The following is a 19,517-nucleotide window of genomic DNA, read 5'->3' on the forward strand; positions in this document are numbered from 1 at the left end:
TATTTAATACTTGTGAATACACTAAAGGAAGCCTTTTAAATTGAATGCTTTGAAATATTTATGTAAATAAAGACTTTTGGAAAAAATAGCTTAAAGCTGGGTGGAATTGGATTTTGCCAGGCATTTGGGTGTCTGTCTTGGCTTTTGTAATTCTGGTGCCCTTTTGGCAGAATTAAGAATGAAAACCCAGTAATACTATAAATAATTTAGGGATAGCAACTAGTTGAAGAAACATTTTTCTGCCATTTCTAATAGTCTGATTAGCAACAGTTTCTATCCAGGGTGAAATCGTTTGATGCCTTTTAGAATCCTTATTTGTAGTTTTGAATCCTCTTAAGTTCTGAGAGACTCCTGAGTATAATATGAGAGAATTAGGGAGGTCCATAAAACCTTCACAACCTATTGTATACCATTCATCTATACAATCTTCGGGGGTTTTTAAGTAGTCATTGCTTCAGCTCAAAGGATAGGGAAGCTCCAAATTTCATGGCAGGTGGTGGTGTTGGGTTTTTTTAAATATAAACAGAATGTCTTAAAGACTTCTGCCTGTAATTAACTGAACAAACCAATACATGCATCTTTCAGGTTTTTTTATTCTGGGGGGCAATATGTTATTCTTTTTCAAATATTAGTTGCTTTTAAAATGGCTCAGAATAATTGGTAAAATCCAGATGTTTTCCTTTATTGAGTCAAGGAGCATCTAATTTCCTCACAGAATTTGCCTAAGTGTATATCCAACTGGGTAATGGAAAATAATGAGTTAGCAATATTAGAGTTTTTTTCTCTGCTGCACAAGTAGCTCTTATTGCCTACTTAAATGCTGTGCCTAAGCATAATTTAAGTATGTAACTTCATTTTTGTGAATTTTTGGGGGTTTTTTTTTTCCCCTTGGGAAGTGTCTTAAACTGGGTTCTCGTTTCTGAAGATCTGAACAGCAGTAACTTTTGAAATAGGGCTTGTCTTTACTCGTACAAGCACTTAAGTGTCTGCTAACTGAAGTGAAACATCTGTGCTTTAGTATCCTAAAAAAAAACCACTTGGTTATCTGCGATAATTGTGTTTTTCCAAGTGGGTTACATGAAGGGAATCCATGACCTGTTCCTTGATTCTTCCTCTTGTGTTTTGAAAAAATGGGTTAACTGCTGGCCCCTCTCAAGTTATGATAAATGTTTGCAGAGTATGAAAAGGCAGCTAGCTGTATAATCCACTCTCACACGAAGGATGTATGCATACCAAAACTGGGTGTTTTTGTCAGGAAAGCTAGAACTTGTGTTTTCTTTGTGGACCCTGTGTGCATAATGTTGACTGGCCTGTGTTACAAGATGCATGCAAAATCTGTCTAAGAGGCACCATATATTTATCTAAATTAACTGGTCTCTTTTTAAAGAAAAATGCATTATGCAACTGTCTGTCTTTGCTTGCATAGCGATATCACACACCCCCTCGATCACGATCGTGTTCTGAATCAGATGATGACGAGAGCAGTGAGACCCCTCCTCACTGGAAAGAGGAAATGCAGAGATTACGAACGTACAGACCACCTAGTGGAGAAAAATGGAGCAAAGGCGATAAGTAAGATCCTTACTACAAATCTAAAACACCTTGGGTTTTTTACAGAAGCCTTAATAGATTTTGTAGATATACCATGTCTTCCATGTTTGAATAAAAAATGTAAATATCTTTGTGGTTAACACATTCCATTTAAATTCTGAAAATCAGAAGTGGAAAACTTTCTTAAAACCTTTCTACTTTGTTAATGTGACACCAGATGAACACACACTGAAAAATATCAGAAGAGTTGTTTCTGACGGTGCCATCTTGGATACTTCTTAAATAAGTAGTTAACTGATCTGTCCAGTGTCCTGTTGCTTTCCATAGAGCTAGTCAAGTCAGATTTCCTTTAGTCTCAAACTTGGTTATATGGCTTCTTTGGATACCAAGACAATCAAATCCATCAGTCCTGTATTGTTCTAGATATATATGTTCTCCCTACAATTGCAAATTCTGTGATGGAAGCCAGGTCTCTGGAATTTCTGGTTACTTGATACTAAATATGAGCTTCTATCAAATGATGATAGATAAACCTCAAAAGGAAAACTGAAAAATCATTATTGAATGATTGCATGTGTTTCTGATAGTTCTTTTTATATCCTGAGTGCATTCAGTTTATCACTGTATTGCAGTGTACCACCTTAAAGAATACCAAATAAGATGTTTTAAAATTTGTATTTAAATGTGGTTTAAGAATCCTGTAGTTGCGGAGGTCAAAGTCCTGTGGACTAAGGTAGTTAAAACACTAAATCTCTTTACACAGGTTCTACAATATGCAAAATTTGCTGATGTTGGCTGATTCATTTCTTACAGAGAAGTAGCTCTCTGTAAGTAGCTCTGACAAGCTCAGTCAAAACACAGTTGTCTGGTAGTAAAGGAGGGGAGCGTGTATGTTAATTTTTTTAAAACTGAGCTGCATTGAAAGTGGGGAAAATACTTAGCTTATCTGAAAATTTTAGACTCTTCACTTAGTGTGGGGCTTATTTGTTTTCTAGGTTGAGTGACCCATGTACAAGCAGATGGGATGAAAGAAGTGCATCCCGGAGATCAAGATCCTGGTCACATAACGGTTATTCTGATCTAAGTACTGTGAGATATTCTAGCCATCACAAAAAGCACAGGAAAGAGAAAAAGAAGGTGAAACATAAAAAGAAATCTAAAAAGCAAAAGCATTTCAAGAAGCACAAGCAAATGAAAAAAAAGAAAACATCAGCCTCATCAGATGTAGAATCTTCTCATTCCTTCCTCAGGAGGACAAAATCATCTTGTGATCATGAGAGGAAATCTCGTTCTTCTTCATTGTCTTCTAGACGTTCATCCAGAAGAGACTGGTCTAAATCTGATAAGGAAGATCAGAGCTCATCAACTTTATCAAGCAGAGGGACTCGGTCATACTACAGGTCCAGATCTAGGTCTAAATCAAGATCTTATTCCCGAAGAAGTTCTAGATCAAGATCAGCCTCTAAATCGTCACGTTCTCGAAGTAGGTCAAGGTCAAGTTCTAACCCTAGGCATCAAAAGACAGTTTCCAATTCTCCACGAAACATTTCAGTACGATTAAATGAAAATAAGTTGAGCAAGACTGCTGAGCCTGTAAGAGCAGTTATACTCCCAAGTGATAAAGTTGTCGTACCACCAGTTGTCCCAGAAAACCTCCCTGTTATACCCTTAAGTGATAGTCCACCGCCTTCAAGGTGGAAACCTGGGCAGAAACCATGGAAGCCATCTTATGAGAGAATTCAGGAGATGAAAGCTAAAACAACCCATTTAATACCCACACAAACTAATTACAATTTAGTAGTTGTTAAAGAGGCTAACACTTCTTCCTCATATCGTAAGCAACAAAGGAGTTCTGATAGCGATCGAAGCGGTTATTCCAAATATCGTAGTGACAGAAGCTCAGATAGTTGGCAGAGATCAAGAAGCAGGTCCTCTCGAAGCAGGTCATACTCAAGATCTTACACGAGATCCAGAAGTCCATCTAGCTCTAGGACAAAATCTCGTTCTTCTGGCAGATCACCGTCACTGAGTAAATACCACAGTGATAGGTCAGGTTGTAGTGAATCAACATCTTACTATTCCCTTAGTGATGATGATAGACACAGAAACAAAAGAAAATCCATATCAAGTGATCAAAAAGCTCGGTCTCTTAAACTGAGGCAAGAAACGAGCTCTGAAAGTACTCTCCCTTATAAGTGTACAAAAGACTACGATGAATCTTCTCAAGGACTGAAAGAGAGTGACAGTTTATCATCTTCAGACTTCTCTACTGACAGTGAGCGTTCTGCCAAAATGAAAGTAGTCCAAGAAAAAGAAGGCCGTTTTCGATTAGAAGGAGATACTCAGAAGCAGGATAAAAATAGCTTAAGTTCTGAGAGAGGGGAGGAGAAATTTAAGTGTGAGCAGGATTCTGATCATGCTAAAAAGAAAGCAGCTAAGGAGAAATCTTCTGAGCAGCCTAGAGGTGGTGCAAAAACTAAACGAAAATCCTATTCGGGTAGTAAATGGGACTCTGAATCAAATTCTGAAAGAGGAGAGGCAAGACATAATAGGGGAGATTCCAGACCCTCCTCTAGTAAAGAGGAAGGAGAGGCCACATCAGGATCTGATACAGAGCTTAGCGTCACCAAAAGGATAAAAAAGCAATCAAATTCTTCAGAAGGCTTTCTGGATTCTGATTGTACATGGAAGACAAGCAAACAGTTGTCATCTTCTGAATCTGAGAGTTCTCGTTCTAGCTCAACAAACATTAGAGGAAAGTCAAAAAAACACAAACAGGGCTTGAAAAAATCTCTTAAAAAATCACACTCCAAAAAAGCAAAAGAAAAATCAAAAGGGAAAAAGGAGAAGAAACACAAAGTTCAGAAAAGAAAAGAAATGTTTCATTGGCAACCCCCTCTGGAGTTTGGTGAAGAAGATGATGATGAGATAAATGAAAAGCCACTTACCAGTGATGATAAAAAAGAGAGGCAGCCTACCAGGGACATAAAGGATAAAAAGCAAGTTTATGAAAAGGATGAAATAGTCAAAGATAAAATGGGGAATGGTGAAAAGGCTTGTGCGGATGAAAACCTTTTAGGTAAAAACACTACATGTGGTGCCTCACCAGATCGCAGTAACCTCAATAAGGATAGCATTGAAATAAATGCTTCAACCAGTATTTTAAACTCAGGAATAAATGTGATCACTTGCAAGAATGAGATTAAACAGGCTGAGGAAAGTAACCAGAACGGATTGGAAGATGTTATTCAGACAGATGACAACATGGAGATTTGTACTCCTGATCGTAATTCACCAGGGAAGGTTGATGTGGACGTTTTGTCTCCTGTCATTCTCTCTGCTAAACCTCAGGCTTTAAGTGCTAGTAGAAACAAAGATTTACAGGTTGAGACCCCTGAACAAGATACTGTCAAGCTAGGAAACAATATTATAGACTTTATTAATATTAAAGAAGAAAAAGAAGCAGGAAGGCAAGAAAATAACTCTGCTCCTGTGTCTAGTGCTAAGGACTGTAGTATAAAAAGTGAAGTTACTGAAAATACGCAAAGCAATATGACAGATAATAAATGGAAGCCGTTGCAAGGTGTTGGTAATTTACAGCCAGCAACAATTAGTCCTGCTGCAGAAGTTAAAAATGTAGCTTCAGCATCAGAGCCTAAACCAGCAGGTTTAAGAATTGAAATAAAAGCTAAAAATAAAGTAAGACCTGGATCTCTGTTTGATGAAGTTAGAAAAACAGCACGGCTAAATCGAAGGCCAAGGAACCAAGAAAGTTCCAGTGAGGAAGAATCTCCCAGTAGAGATGACAATAGCCCCTCCAGGAGTCTCAGTAGGTCACGAAGTAAATCGGAGTCTAAATCCAGACACAGAACAAGGTCCGTATCTTACAGTCACTCAAGGAGTCGATCCCGAAGTTCTACATATTCATATAGGTAAGAAGTTTGTGCTACTCCTATAGCCTACCGTGCTAACTTGGAGTTTCTGATATTTTTAAGACATGTGTTTCTTTTTCAACTCAGATTTTTCTTTTAAACAGCACTGTATCATTTAGCAAGTATGCAATAAATGTTTAGCTTAAGATAAGGCTTTAGAATACTTTTGCTTCCTGTTTTCTGCTGCTCTTCTCTTCCGTTATATTCCATTTTGTGCTTTTTAAGGTTGTTCATTGATTTTAGGTCAAGGAGCTATACAAGAAGCCGAAGCAGAGGATGGTATAGTAGAGATCGGTCAAGAAGTCGAAGCAGTTCTTACCACAGTTACAAGAGTCGTAGGTAGGTTTACATAAGTGGAGATAGTTTTGGGGTGTATTACAAAACCAGTAAATTAGGCACAGCATTCCAGTGCTTCAGGCTCTGGGCAAGTTGGAAATGTGCTTAGCTATGCATACTGCAGTCTGAAGTATCTGCTTGAAATGTGCAAACTAGAATAGTCAGACGTCAATGTTTTCTGTAACTGAAAAATTATTTCATTTAATATTTTGTAGTATAGATAAGGAATTCTGAGCAAAATATGTTCCTCTCCTCTCACTGCCCTTCTACCCTGAGTTCTTCTCAGCACTTGTTTCTGATTAACTTAAAATGTCTCTGTGTTTTTGTTTTTGTCAGTCGAACCTATAGTAGAAGTAGATCCAGAAGTAGTTCTTATGGTCATCACAGTCGATCCAGGTATGGATTATAGTTTTATACAAACTTGACAATAGATACACTTACTGTAAAAATACTTAGTATAAGAATACTCCTTATCACTGGTACTTAAAAACATAATATCATGATAGCAACTTGAATCAAAGCAAAATTAACATAAGGTGCTTTTAAAAGCTGAAAATAACCAAATCATCCTGGCATTAAAGGTGATTATCTGAGATGGGAAATGTATTCACTATTACTTTTTATTGTTAAAATAAAATTGAGGTATCAGAAGCACTTTGCTCCTTGTTTTCAGAAGTATTAGCAAACAAGATTTTTTTACTGCATCTACAGTTTGTAGAGGGAACACAAAGCTTAGCGCGTTTAAACTTAACTTGAAATGCTTAGTAGGTCTTTTCTAGGTTGATAAATTTCAGATTTTTACTGTTGGTTTGAAGATTCTTGTGTTTAAACTTCTGTAAAATGTAGGATTATTGTTTGCCACATCCTTCCAAAGTAATTTCTGTGTAGCCACTCATCTCTGCATATAAATGTCTTTAGAACCTACATTTATAGTAAATAGCATTTTAGACAAGAAATTGTAGATTTACAATAGTTTCCTTTTCCCTTTAAAGTAGGTCATACACGTATGATAGTTACTATAGCAGAAGTAGAAGTAGAAGTAAAAGGAGTGACAGCTATCGAAGATCTAGAAGTTACGATAGAAGGTCCAGGTATGTTTTTGCTACCATGGCTTTGACACTGTATTGATGCAAAAGGATTTGCTAAATACATGTTTATGATGTTCATGAAGGCTAATGTGTGTGGGGGGGTTCTCCATAGCATATGAAATACATTGTTACCAAAAGTAATAATTAAAACCAATAATAATTAGAGCAAGTGTGTGAGTGAGGAAATTGGAATTTCTGACATACTAAATTTGAGGATGGGGAAGAAATTGGTGTAAGACAGATCTGAGAAGGGTCCAGTTCATTGTATATATGCATTCAAAATAAGCATGTTTGAGGGTTTTTTTATAATTTTAAATGTTTCTTAAAAACTATAATGAACTAGCTCTCAAGATTTGACTCAAGTGCCCTGTTATGGATTAAAAGCTACCTGGTATGTAAAGAATTCCATTGGCCAATAAAGTGTTTTTTGCTTAGACTGCAAAAGTGGATTTAAAAAAAAAAATCTGGAAGGGAAATTAAAAATTGCAGTGCTATGCAGAATTATTTTTTAACTTTCTGGAACATATTTTGAAAGAACATTTTGACCTGCAAATCCACTGTGCTTCTGATGAATTTAGAACAAATTTCATTCTGTTCTGTCTAGGGGGAATTATAATTATAGGTATAAGTGAGCACATTTCACAAATATCAGAAGTGGAACAGGATGTGTGTGTGTACATATATATATACACACACTTACATATAGTGAACATCAGTGATTTCTTTTGTACCTTTTATTATATCCCACATTAGTCAGTGGTAAATCTGGCAGATCTCTTAAGACTACTGTAAATTTTCATCCTCTGCTGTCCTCGTACTCATTTTTTCCACAACTTTGTACCACATCTTAATGGACTTTGCTCTCACCCATTTCCCTGTTTAATTCTGACAGTAGTAGACAACTTTCATCTTGTGTTTAAGGAGAAATTAATGAGATTAACCAGAGTGTGGAAATAGACTTGTAAAATTATTGGTTTAGGATGTTGGGAAGCTTCAGAGAAACAATGTTCGATTAGGATACACTCACCTTCCATTTAGAAAGCTTTCCTCACAGGCAGGAGGCTAGAAAAATCTAATGAAAGTTTATTCTGTGTAATTTTATTCTGTGTAATTTGAATATGTCCTGTGGCTTGTCTGAAACCATCTGGACTCTGTCTTGCTGTTTGGCCAGGTGCTGAGCTTGGAATTCTTCTGGATAAGCCAAAACATTTTAATCTATAGCTTCCACTCTGCAGATGCTCACACAGTCCTGTTGTTTGTTACAGGGCCTAATTCTTAAGACCCTTCTTCAAACAAAAAATAGCAGTAATATAAAGCAAGGATTTGTGAAGTTACCTTAGTTGAGAAATGCTTGCAATATAAAACTGTATTTGTTAGAATATACTTTCAGTCAGCTATCGGCATTTAGAAAAATGGTTATTTTGGAAGATTTCTTAGCTGTATCAGAGAAGGCAAGAAATCCTGTCGTTACAAACAGTTTGACTTGAATTACACAGGGTTCTCATCGCATAGAGTTAATGATTATATTAATTTTAAGTGTCCATTAATGAATACTTCGGTTATATGAAATACGATCCTGTAAAAGACTACCTGTATGTTTTCTTCTAGTCTCATGTGTCTTGACAATTTTTTTTTATGTGATGTGATTTTTAATTTGAAGCTCGAAATACAACTTTGAGGCATTTTAATCTTTTCTTTGTAGATCTTATGGCTCTGACAGTGAAAGCGATCGCAGTTACTCCAACAATCGAAGTCCTAGTGAAAGCAGCAGATATAGCTGAAAAGGTTTCTTTGACGATGGAAACTGTATTTAATAATTTTTTTTCAGTATTCTGTTAGGAAAAAACTCTTTTGACAGCGTCACAACTGAAGTTGAAGGATGTTTACTGAGTTTGCTGAAACTTTACCAATTCAACTGACTGCTTATGGAGAGAAGTACTGAACTCAACTGATATTTTTTTTATTAGTATTATTATTTTGGGTTGGCTTTTTTCTGTCAAATGCTACTTTTACAAATGGGTGGGGGGGAAGGTTTTATTTCCTTGAATTGGATCTTCCAAGCCATGAATGACACTTAGCTGAATTTGCTGCCACCACTTTTCTGGATGCAGCAATCAGTACTGTCTTCAAGTATGTTTATCAACACCTTGGGGCTTCCTGCCTGTCACTATTAAATATGTGCTAGCAATTATAAAACTGTGAAGAAAACTTCTTAAAAAGGCTGCCATTTCTAGTTTATTAAAATGCTTTTTTAATGCTGGAAGATGGGTTCCATGCTGTCTTGTTTGTTGACTGTTGCATTATATACAGTATATACACAACAGCTAGGTGATGAAAACAAAGAGTGCCACTCTGTCTTAATCCTTCCTGTACTGTGACGTTACGGAAGTCTGCTGAGAAGGGTGAGATTGTACACGGTGGGAATTGTCAAACTGACAAGCAGTGAGCAAAAGTGTGATGAATGAGTTCTGATCGTAATATCAGACTTGTCTGAAAAGCGAATTTTCTGATAAACAGCAATGTTCTTAAGAGTCTAAAAAAAGTGTTTCTGAATGCTTTTTGAATTTCAGTTCAGCTCGTATTACAGTGCTTGGCACACTTCAACACACATGTTGAAGCTGAATGTTGTAAACTGAGTATATAATGAGTTTGTTCAAAACACTTTTTAGAAAACTTATGTGATGATGATTTTTTGAGAAAACAAACAATAATGGTTCCTTTATAAAATGTCTGTAGATGTATCCCATTTGCCATAGGGAATATCAGATACTGATATTGCAGGTATTGAACTATATATTGTTGAAGTGATATGACTACAAAAATACTGGTATGCCTGATAAAAAGCATGGACAATACTTTCAAAGTAAACTTCAATACCAAAAATTACTCCATGTTACAGGTAAATGGTTTGCAAAAATCCCATCAATTTAAGCTGAAGAGCATTGAGAAATTTTTGCAATATTCTGATTGAGTTAATTTAAAACAATTTGTAAAGTTTTTCAGTGTTTAGAAAGTTGTGTACTAAGAAACAGTTTTTTAATGGCATAATGTAACCTGAAAAGTGGGGTCTATAGTGAAAAATGGACTAACCCAGCTTTATTACAGCTAATGAGTACTGTTGTATTATAATAGCTTTCATTACTGACTTTCTGTAATATCTTGAGATGCTTTCGTTTTCTCTAATGTTTTCAAATATTAAAAATGATTTTTTTAAAAAATCTCATCAAGACCCAACAGCTTTGAAAATTAAAAGTGGTAATTTCTTGCTTAGACGTCAATTCATACTGTCTTTGATTGAATTAAGCTATCCCAAATTCGCTCTTGGTACTTTTCTGAAACATGAAAAGCGAGTTCAAAGTGAAGTTCGAAGACTGTAATGATGCCCTCCATTTCTGTCCATGAACAGCTGAGTAAGACATTTGTACACAGGTTCCTAAAACTGAATTTGTCATACAGGTTTTTCACTTTCTAGAAGAACCCAAAATTCTGGACTTGCACACTCTGCTACTCTTGTAGTTCAATGAAAAAATGTGTGCACGTAATCCTTTTGAATCAATATTTTGTAAGCTTCTTACGCTTTTTAACATTAAGTACTTTTATTACTGAAGTCAGTATACATTTACAAACAGGTTTCTAACAGTAGCAGCCATTTCAGAGTCCTGAACAAATACTTCATTGCTAACTCAAGGTAATGCTTGTTGCAGTTTCATAGTTTTAAGTACTTGCTTTTTCCCTGACTGAGAAATAGGACTAGTGGGCTAGTGGTGTAACAAAATCAAACACAAATGTTGTGGCTCAACACTTACTGGAGAAAAAATTTCTCCAGAATCAGACTTAAGTCTTATTCCAGATCTGAGCTGACTTTCTATTTCTAAGGCTAGGAAAAGGAAATAAAGTACAGTAAATCAATTAATTGTAGTTGTCCAAAATTACTGCAGTGTCACTAATGTTGTTACCATATCTTGACTCAAAGCTTTATAAAGAAACTCCATCTGGTAGATGGCTGGGGAGGGGTGTGAGAGAAGTAGGGGGGTAGTATTTTTACTTAGTGAAGTCTGTTAAATTGTGCTTCAGATAGAAAATGTACCCCTGAGCTGGTTTTCTAATATTGGTCTATGTTTTTGCAATTTTGTTATTCAAAAGTAGTTGCTGTTTGTAAAATAAACTTTTGTACATATCTGCAAACGCTGTTTTCTCTACATCTGGAAAAATCCGTTGCTGCTTGAGGGAAACGGGCAGGAAAATTAAAAATACACTTAGATTTCTGTATCCGCTTCTGTCCCTTACAAGACTACATACGAGTTGCCTTTCCTTTTCCTGACCTACATAGAGAATGATTCCTCAGCAAGACTTTGTACTGGGTTTATGTAATAGTCATTGGAGGAACAAATATTTTGAAATTTCAAAGTGATTGGAGGTCTTGCCATTTCCTCAAGATATTTAAAAGGTTCCAATCCTTTGTGAAAAGATACACTTAACAGATCTACACGGAAATCTCTAAATGTGCTGAGTTTAAGTGCTTTGCTAAATATTCTTCCCCAAGTACACATTCCCACATCATTTCCGTAGCATATTGGTAAACGCGGTATTAGTTTGAGTCAGCAGATGCAGTGGCTCAGTGAACTAATACATTAGTTTTTTAGACTTTGTGTTCCAGAAAAACTGGGTTTTGTTGGAAATACCGGCTTTGTCCTAATAGAAAGGCGAATTGCCTTGGTTGGAGGTAAAAAGGCTGAGTGGAAGTGCTTCCTTGTTTGATATTAGTCTTTAGCGTGATCTGGGTAACCTGGCATTTCCCAAACTTTGGAGCACTGCCTTTGAGGAGGTGGCAAGAAAAGTAGGAACTCCAGGTGTATGTAAGCTATAATGATGAAAGGTGTAAAAATGATAATTTAAGGCAGGGGAAGGGTGAATGGCTGTGTCAAAGGCAGCAGGTGGAACAGTGTTCAGAAGCATTAGCCAGCCTCTGTAAAACAGCGCCTTGTTAGAGAGAAGCCATTGACCACCTTTCTCTGAAATGCATAATGGTGCTTTTTGTGCTTAAAAAAAAAAAGCGCCCTATTCTGTGCAGAAGTTAAACGTGAGGCTCACGGGGCTGCTCTCGGGTGCTGCGGACCTGCTGCCGTAGCGGTGGCACCGTCACCTTGAGGCAGCCTCAGCAGCACGTGCGGGGAGGCGGCTGCAGGCAGGGCGCCGTGCTGGGGCGCGCCATGGCAAAAATAGAGCAGCTGACACCCACTCGTCTATTACTCATTAGTGACATCTCTCTATTAAGTCTTAAAACCCGCAGTTTGGTAAAAGTTATTAGTTGAGTGTAAATGGTTTCATTAAAAAACAAAAAAAAAAAAGAGGGAGGGGGAAGTTCCCCATAGGGTTAGGTCTGTGTGTTTTGGGTTGTTTGGGTGATGGATTACCCCGTACGTACTGCCCAGGATACTGTGTGTAACTCCTGAGAGTGAGCGCTCTGTCTCCAGTTGCAGGTGAGTGACTTAACTCGCCTAGAATAAGCCAACACTAACTGAACCATCTGGCTATCGAACAACCAGCTCTTATAAAGCATTTATTTACAAAGCAACAGCATAAATGCACTTTTCCTATGATACCGACACGCGGAGAGATTTCCTTCCTCCCGTATTGCTTTTAAACAAGGGCTATTTGTGTCCTTGCACTCGAGGGTAAGGAGCATGTAAGTGCTCTTTCAGAAGATCACCGAGTATCTGACAGTGTATTAAATTTCTGTTGATGGCTTTGTGTGGTTTGTGATGATCATGCTTACGGTTTGGAGCAGAGCACAGTATTTAGATGACCTTGAGCTGCACTCTGGAATCCATCTGGTGTAATTTCCAAACTGAACACTGCCTGGGATTTAAATCATGACAAGATAAAGCTTTGCATACTCCACCCCTACTTAACAGCCATATAAATAATTTACTTTTTTTTTTTTTTTAATACGGTGGTGAAACAATGATGATTTTCCACCTGGCTGTAAAATGCTTTAGCTGCTTGACTGTGGTAAGTTAAAACTGTTTAAAAAGTATATAAACTGGTAAAGGGACCCAGTCTTGAATTAATTAATGCCCATGTAATCCCTCTGAAGCAGATAGGAGTGCACGCGTGAAATCAGACAGCTGTGGCAGTTTGGGAGTTTGTTTTTTTAATGAAGGTAATATTTCAGAGTCACAGCAGATGCACAAAGAGGGGGTGAGCATTAATTTGATACTAATTGATATTTCTGCTGTGAAGTGGATCCGTCCTTGAAAGAGCGCGGTGCAGCCCAAGAAAACCAGTGTCCTTACCCAAAGGATGGGCTGACATGGAGAGGGCCGAGCCCAACGCGGCTTGTGAACACCTGTAGCTCCCGTCCTGGCCTTAGGCTGCAAAATTCCTCCGTTAATTCCTTAATTAATTCCCTAATTCAGCCAGGAAGAAGAGGCTGCCCTTCCTCTTGGGTTTTCTTTTTCTTCCAGCTCATGGTGCACGACAGTGGCTGAGGAGGAGTCCTTCTCCCAGCGCCTCAGCTGCCCAGCCCGACGCTCGGGCAGCACCTGCCTAGCTTCTCCTGGGGCCTTTTGGAAAACGAGCCAGGAAAAGCCAGGGGAGGGACGGGAAGGTGCTCGGGGATGGAGAGGGGAAGGGGCTGTTTGCTGCACGTCCAGGAGAAGCACCTGGCTCTAGGGAGCGACCAGCGAGATCAGCCAGCGGAGGCTTGTGGGGCTCCGAGCGCTGGCTGGAGAGGGATGATTAAGGAGAAATGAGAAAGAAAACCCATTCCAGTGAGAGGGCCAGATATTTGCCATAAAGCAAGCGTTGGGCTTTTTTAAATTGGTAACTATGTCAATTTTATGTTTATATGAAATATGTAAATATATATTATTATTAAATTCTGTCACAGAACTTCAAGGGGCAGTGAGGTGAGCACTTCCCTGGCAAACCTCTGCCCTCGGAGCCCCCAGCCCCCTTGATGTGGCCAAACCCACTGCCACTTTGTGCAGAACATACATCCCAGGCAGGGGGCAGCCCCCGAAGCGGGGGGCAGCCAGCTGCAAAGCTTCCCTAGCATGAACGAGCTGAGGTCCTGGAGTAAAAGCAGTGTAGCAGTGGCTGTAACCAAGCTGCAGGTGTACAAAGAAAAGAAAAACCAAGAGGACAAATACGTGATCCTTCCTCAGTAAATTTAGCAGGCTTTTTGCAACGGCTGTGTGTGAACCACTGTGTTTAATAATGGCTGTATAAAGCAGTTGGGAATGTTGGGTGGGGTTTTTTTAATCCCTTTATGCTGCTGAGGTCTGCAGAATCCTCTAGTGATGGCTTCCACCTTTTAAAGAAAGAACACTGGGGATGAGGAATTCATTTTTTTCTACTGTAATATGTAGTTTACTAATTTCATTGAGTGTTCTCAGCTCCTATTTTAAGAGACATAGCAAGCAGCGGTTCCTTGGTCACTTCATTTCACATGCTTTCAGTGTCTTCCCAGCAGGCACCAGTCAGTCCCTGTTGTGTCCAGTTCATGGGGCTGCTCAGGGCCCTCCATGTGACAGCTTGCTGCTGTCACCCCTCATCACTGGCACGGAGCAGCAGCTGCTCAGCAAGCAGCATCGCTATTTGGCACCAGAGTTTCAGCATGATTTGGGGGGAACAAGCTAGATAATCTTATATTCCGCTTGCTGGGACCTACGTGGTGATTGAGCTCCGGCTGAAGAGCATCAGCCTTGAGCCCATGAGCTCTTGACCTTGGACCTTACCCTTCCCTTCTGCAAGGATTAAACCTCTCCCCTGTGACAAACAGTTGTTCATTTTAAGGAGTCAAAAAAAAACAAGGGGCGGAGGATACCGAGTACCTGATGTTCTCAGCTGTGGGAAGACGGTCTGGTGAGTGGAGCATTACCTAAGACTTTGAGATGGACGCTGGTTTCTCCATACCACCAAAGCCCCCTCGTGTCATCTGGGGCAATTCTCCACTCTGGAGAGCTCTCAAGCATCCTGTGAAGATGTGATTCCCTGCTGAGCTGGGTAGGATCGGCTATCCCAGAAACCAGAACTGTCTAAGGATAATTTGGTCAACAGCAGTGAACCTGGCACTATGAGCTAACGATGTGTAAAACACAGCCTGCCTCGTGCCTCTGCTACCGATCTTCTGAGCTTAGCAATACACCTCTCTTAATTTTTTCCCACTAAACTAGGGGGGGAAACAGCCAAACCCCAAATTTTTTTATCAAAATAGCTCTATGGGCCAAAACCCACTTACTGATGGAAAAATCCAGCTTTAGTGTTGGATTTCCTATGGACGTCCTGCAGGAAGCTGCCCAGATTTCACGATCATCTTTCATTTCTATCAACAGCTTTGAACCAACGCCTTTCAGAAAAAGGTTGTGCCAGAGAATGGAGCAGAAAGGGACCTTTTCAGCTGTGCAGAGTTTCCTCTCTCAGAGGCAGGATCAACTCTAGCTGTATAAGTCACAGTAGTTCTTATCCAAATTATTTGTAAAAATTGCCAGCGCTGAGATTCTGTAGTCGAAGTGCCAAAACCAAAATTGCCTGAACTATCCACACTATAAAAAAAAATAATACGTATATATTTCCTGATGTCTAAACTAAAGCTCCTTTGCTGCCACTTAAGCCCATCACTACTTGTTGCAGTCAGGAAGAGAATGACTTCTTCCTACTTAAATATTTAAGTAGAAGGAAAAAGGCTACCTTAAATATTTGAGGAAGGGTTGGGCTAGTTCTTGCCCAAGTCTCTGGACTAAATAACTCCAAGTCCTTCGGGGTGTTTTTTGGGGTGGTATTTGGGTTGGTTGGGGTTTTTTGTGGGGGTTTTTTGCAACTTCTTAGCTCTGACCATCTCTTGGACTCTACCACCAGCCCCCGACCTCCCCAAAGCACCGTACCCAAGCAGACAACATACTCCAGCCAAGGCTTTCTGGTGCCATGTGGATCTAAAGCATCATTCCGTGTGTCCTGCAGGCAAGGTTGCTGTGTCCCTGCTCATGGGTTGCTGCTTTTGCAACAGGGTGAGGAGGGCTGCTCGATCCAGGCAGGGATGCGCTGCCGCCTCTGCCTTCCCCTGCTGCATCCCATCTCACCCGCTCCCTGCTCGAGCTGTGCTCTGCAGCAAAACTTTCTTACACAAGCAGCAAGTTTTCCCTTTGTTTCTACTAAATTGCAGCCGGGGGTTTTTTTTGTTTGTTTTTTGTTTTTTTTCCCAGGCTATTTCTCTAATGCGTCAAGATTGTTTTGAAGTTCCAGCCCATCCTCCAAAGTACTTGAAGTCCCTCCCGGCTTGGTATCATTTGCAGCTGTAAGAAGCAAATTTTCTATTCATGCAAGTAATTATTAAAAAAATATTTTGAGCAGTACCAGGCCCGGGACAGATCCCCAGGGACTCTCAGGCTGTGTATCTCTTTGGTTTCCTGGCGGATCATAAATAACTCCTCCGAGCAATGTTCCCTCCTTCCAGCACTGCTTCCCTCCAGCCTCATGTCATCTGTCCCTGCCATCTTCCCTCTTCCAGCCACGCCAGCACAGCTGCGCCGGGGATGCTGGGCTGCGAGCAGGGGCTGGGACTTCGTTGCACTCGAAATTCGGCTTGTCTGACTTGAGCTCCTGGGTGCTGAGTCTTACAAAACCTTGGCTGAAGGTGCCTGTTGCTTGTTCTCCATAGTCACCCTTGGAGACCCCCTGTAACTTTATCTTTGAAAAACCGAGTGGCGGTGCACGCTCGCTGAGCTTTTCACCCTCAGACACCTACCCCAGGCCTCCACTCCACCCCTGTGACCTTCTCTAATTAATATTTTTCTGCATTCTCCTGGAATCGAGGATACCAGCATTTAATATTTTTCTCCAGCACTACTATGAATCAGGCTGTTTCTGTGTAATCTTCATCCTGGAATTATTTTGGTTTGGGGGATTATTTTCCACGGCTTAGGCAGGGGAGGAAAAGTATATGACTATTTACTGAATAAAATTGTTTCTTGTCTTTCACATTACCAGTTTACACCCCTATCATGATGGAAATACTCCCCATGGATTCCAGGGACCTAAAAGCCAGAGGGAAGTGAAGGGGCTTTGAAGTTACTGCAGTTCACATGTATCTGCTTTGCACCTCAACCAAGCACCGGCATTTCCCCAGCAGCCTGAAAAATCACTCCCTGCCCAAGATTATCTAAGGGAAAAAGTCAGAATCTGGCTTGTTCTAAGAAAATAGATAAGAGGCAGGACTGCTGTGCTGGCTCTGAAAAGTGGGACTTTTTTTTGATGTGCTGCATCCCTGCACAGAAACTCCTGTATGGGGCAAAGTTTCCCCTGCTCCCTGAAGCCTCTCTTGAATATAAATGCAACTCCAGGTATTTCCTGTAATTCTTGATAATTATTTCAATCAAGATATCAATTTATAACTTCCTGAATAATGAAATGCTGCTTCTTACTGTGTTATCCTTTGATATGTAAAGATGCCTTTGAACTGCAAGCCCCGTGCTGGGAAGACCCATGCAGCTTCCACACCTGGCTCGTCAACAAGCGAACTCATCGCTGCGCTGCGAACGTGACTTGTGGGTGACACCAAAGCCTTCCTGAGCTGCTGCAGAAACCCGGTCCTTTGGTTTGCATCAGCCAATGTATCTATGAACTCTGGATTGGATAAGGACGGGAGCTTACTGCTTCTTCTTGATGCAGTCTAGAGGTGACGAGCAGTAATCCAAGTGCATCTCGCTGGATTTAGGAGAGGCAGGTCCAGTAAACTGCCCCGTTTTTCTCTAAGTTTATCTAGCTTAATAGTCTTTTCCAGCAGAGATGGGAAATAATATTTCAGGAGATAATGCAAGGCAAAATACCTTCAGTTATTCCCCTCTCCTCTCCCAGCAGCAGCAATCGTTGTGCCACAGGCGTTGGTGGGTGCCACCAAGCTGTTCCCTCTGACACCTGTTGGCAGACCTATTGCCCATGAATTTCTTCGGTCCTTCTTAGAATCTGTTAATGTTATCTGGTTCTTGTGGCAACCTGCTGCTGAATGAGGACTTTGTCATTTGTTTTAGCCTGATCTGCTACTCGCTGGAGTAACAGTTTCGCATTTACTGTATTAATTGCCTTCACGATTTGCTGCACCTCGCTCGTAAGCCCCCAGCAGCCTTTCCTTCTCCAGGCTGAAGGGTCCTGAGCATGTCATCTCACCTTGCAAAGCAGCTGCCCCATCCTACTAGTCGTTTTAGTCGGTCTTCTTTCTGCTTCTCCAACACCATCGTGTTCCTGTTGGAACTCGGGACTACACACAGTAGTCAAAACGTGTATGCACCAGTGTTTTCTGCAGCAGCAGAGTGCTGCCCTCAGGGAAGGTGGAGAAATAACAATTTCTTGGCTTTTTTTGGCTGCCACCTTGAATGCACCTTGGCCACACGTTGAGCCAGTGATTCCAGAGGGCTGCCAGTGGCAATCCAAGATCTTGGCTCTTGTTGCCAGTTCCCACCTCAGCACAGCACAAGCAGGGTTTAGACCTTTTTCCTCCAGATTCTTTACTTTATGTATTTCTATACCAAAGCTCATTTGAAATTTTCTTCTCTGCTTTTTCTTTCTTTGAGAGCCTTTTGGAGTTTTTTCCCATCGGTGTGGTACTTGATGACCTTGGAAGAGCTCACCTGCAAACGTGGAGACGTAGGGCTGCTCTGACTCCTCCAGATTGCTGATGAGGATGTCAAAAGGCCCCAGACCTGGTCTCTGGTGAACCACACCATGGACTATTTTCCACCCTGAGAAATGACCATTAAAGCCCTACCTTTTGTTTCTTGTCTTTTAGCCAACTTTCAAGCAATAAAAGGACTTTTTCTGCAGTTCTCTGGCAACTTAGTTTCTTTAATGGTCTTGTGGAGATCTTTTTTAAAAAAATATTATAAAATCCTGTGGGTTTCCCACCTATAGCATAGAACCCATGTGCTTTTTCAGGAAAAAAGGTTCCCTTTTGTCCAGTGCCCTGAATGTAACAGGAGTTAAACTGCTTATGCGGGAAAGCAGTAGCCAATAATGGCTGGAGGAAGGCCTGGTGGGGGAATAAAAATATTTCTTTCCCCAAAATGTTGAAACTGCCAAGTCAAGTTGTTAATAGAGATTGCTTCTCCAACACAACGGCAGTGAGGACAACTTGACTTGGCTTGCGTGGCTTGGCTTGCTTGATGCATCCAGTGCAGAGGCCTTGATCTTCCAACCTACCATTAGTAACACCCAAAACAAGCCCCTTTTCCCCCAAACCCAAGAGCTGGCAATGCTCTGTTCTTCTGCTGTAACTCATCCCAGCGACAAGCAGGACCAGCTCAAAAAGCAAGGTAATGTCAACTGCACCACACTTTCCTCCCTTACAGTGCTTTTAGGGGACCCACCTGGAAAAAATACCCCAAGGCACCAGTCCTGGTGCTGTGTTTTTGCAGCACCAATTCTAACGAGTCCTGCCGCTAACAAGCTGATGTCTGTCAGCACCAGCACCGCGCAAAGGATGCAAAGACGCTAAAGTCATGCTCAGCCAGCCAGTGTGAAGAGACGCATCGCAGCCTCACCCTGCTCTGGGTTTGGGTACCCGAGGAGTATGTCGTGGTGTGAGCAGTAGGGCAGATGTTTGGGCTGTGATGGG

The 19,517-nt window shown here is 40.5% G+C and overlaps 1 protein-coding gene across 9 annotated transcripts in view; it reads left to right on the forward strand.

Annotated features, from left to right (window-relative positions):
* The window catches only part of NKTR (natural killer cell triggering receptor), a 45,386-nt gene extending 34,294 nt beyond the window's left edge, over positions 1–11,092 (forward strand). For 7 of the 9 annotated variants that reach the window (XM_056334930.1, XM_056334932.1, XM_056334936.1 and 4 more), the window contains 6 exons: positions 1,427–1,572; positions 2,547–5,483; positions 5,727–5,822; positions 6,156–6,215; positions 6,812–6,910; positions 8,610–11,092. In XM_056334930.1, the coding sequence (XP_056190905.1) occupies positions 1,427–1,572; positions 2,547–5,483; positions 5,727–5,822; positions 6,156–6,215; positions 6,812–6,910; positions 8,610–8,688 (3,417 nt within the window). In that variant the 3' untranslated portion in view covers positions 8,689–11,092. The remainder of the gene's footprint in view (positions 1–1,426; positions 1,573–2,546; positions 5,484–5,726; positions 5,823–6,155; positions 6,216–6,811; positions 6,911–8,609) is intronic. The other 2 variants (XM_056334934.1, XM_056334935.1) reach the window with 1 other exon arrangement.
* The last annotated feature ends 8,425 nt before the right edge of the window (positions 11,093–19,517 follow it).

Source organism: Falco biarmicus, chromosome 4 (assembly GCF_023638135.1).
Source record: "Falco biarmicus isolate bFalBia1 chromosome 4, bFalBia1.pri, whole genome shotgun sequence".
NCBI classification, from domain to species: Eukaryota; Metazoa; Chordata; class Aves; order Falconiformes; family Falconidae; genus Falco; species Falco biarmicus.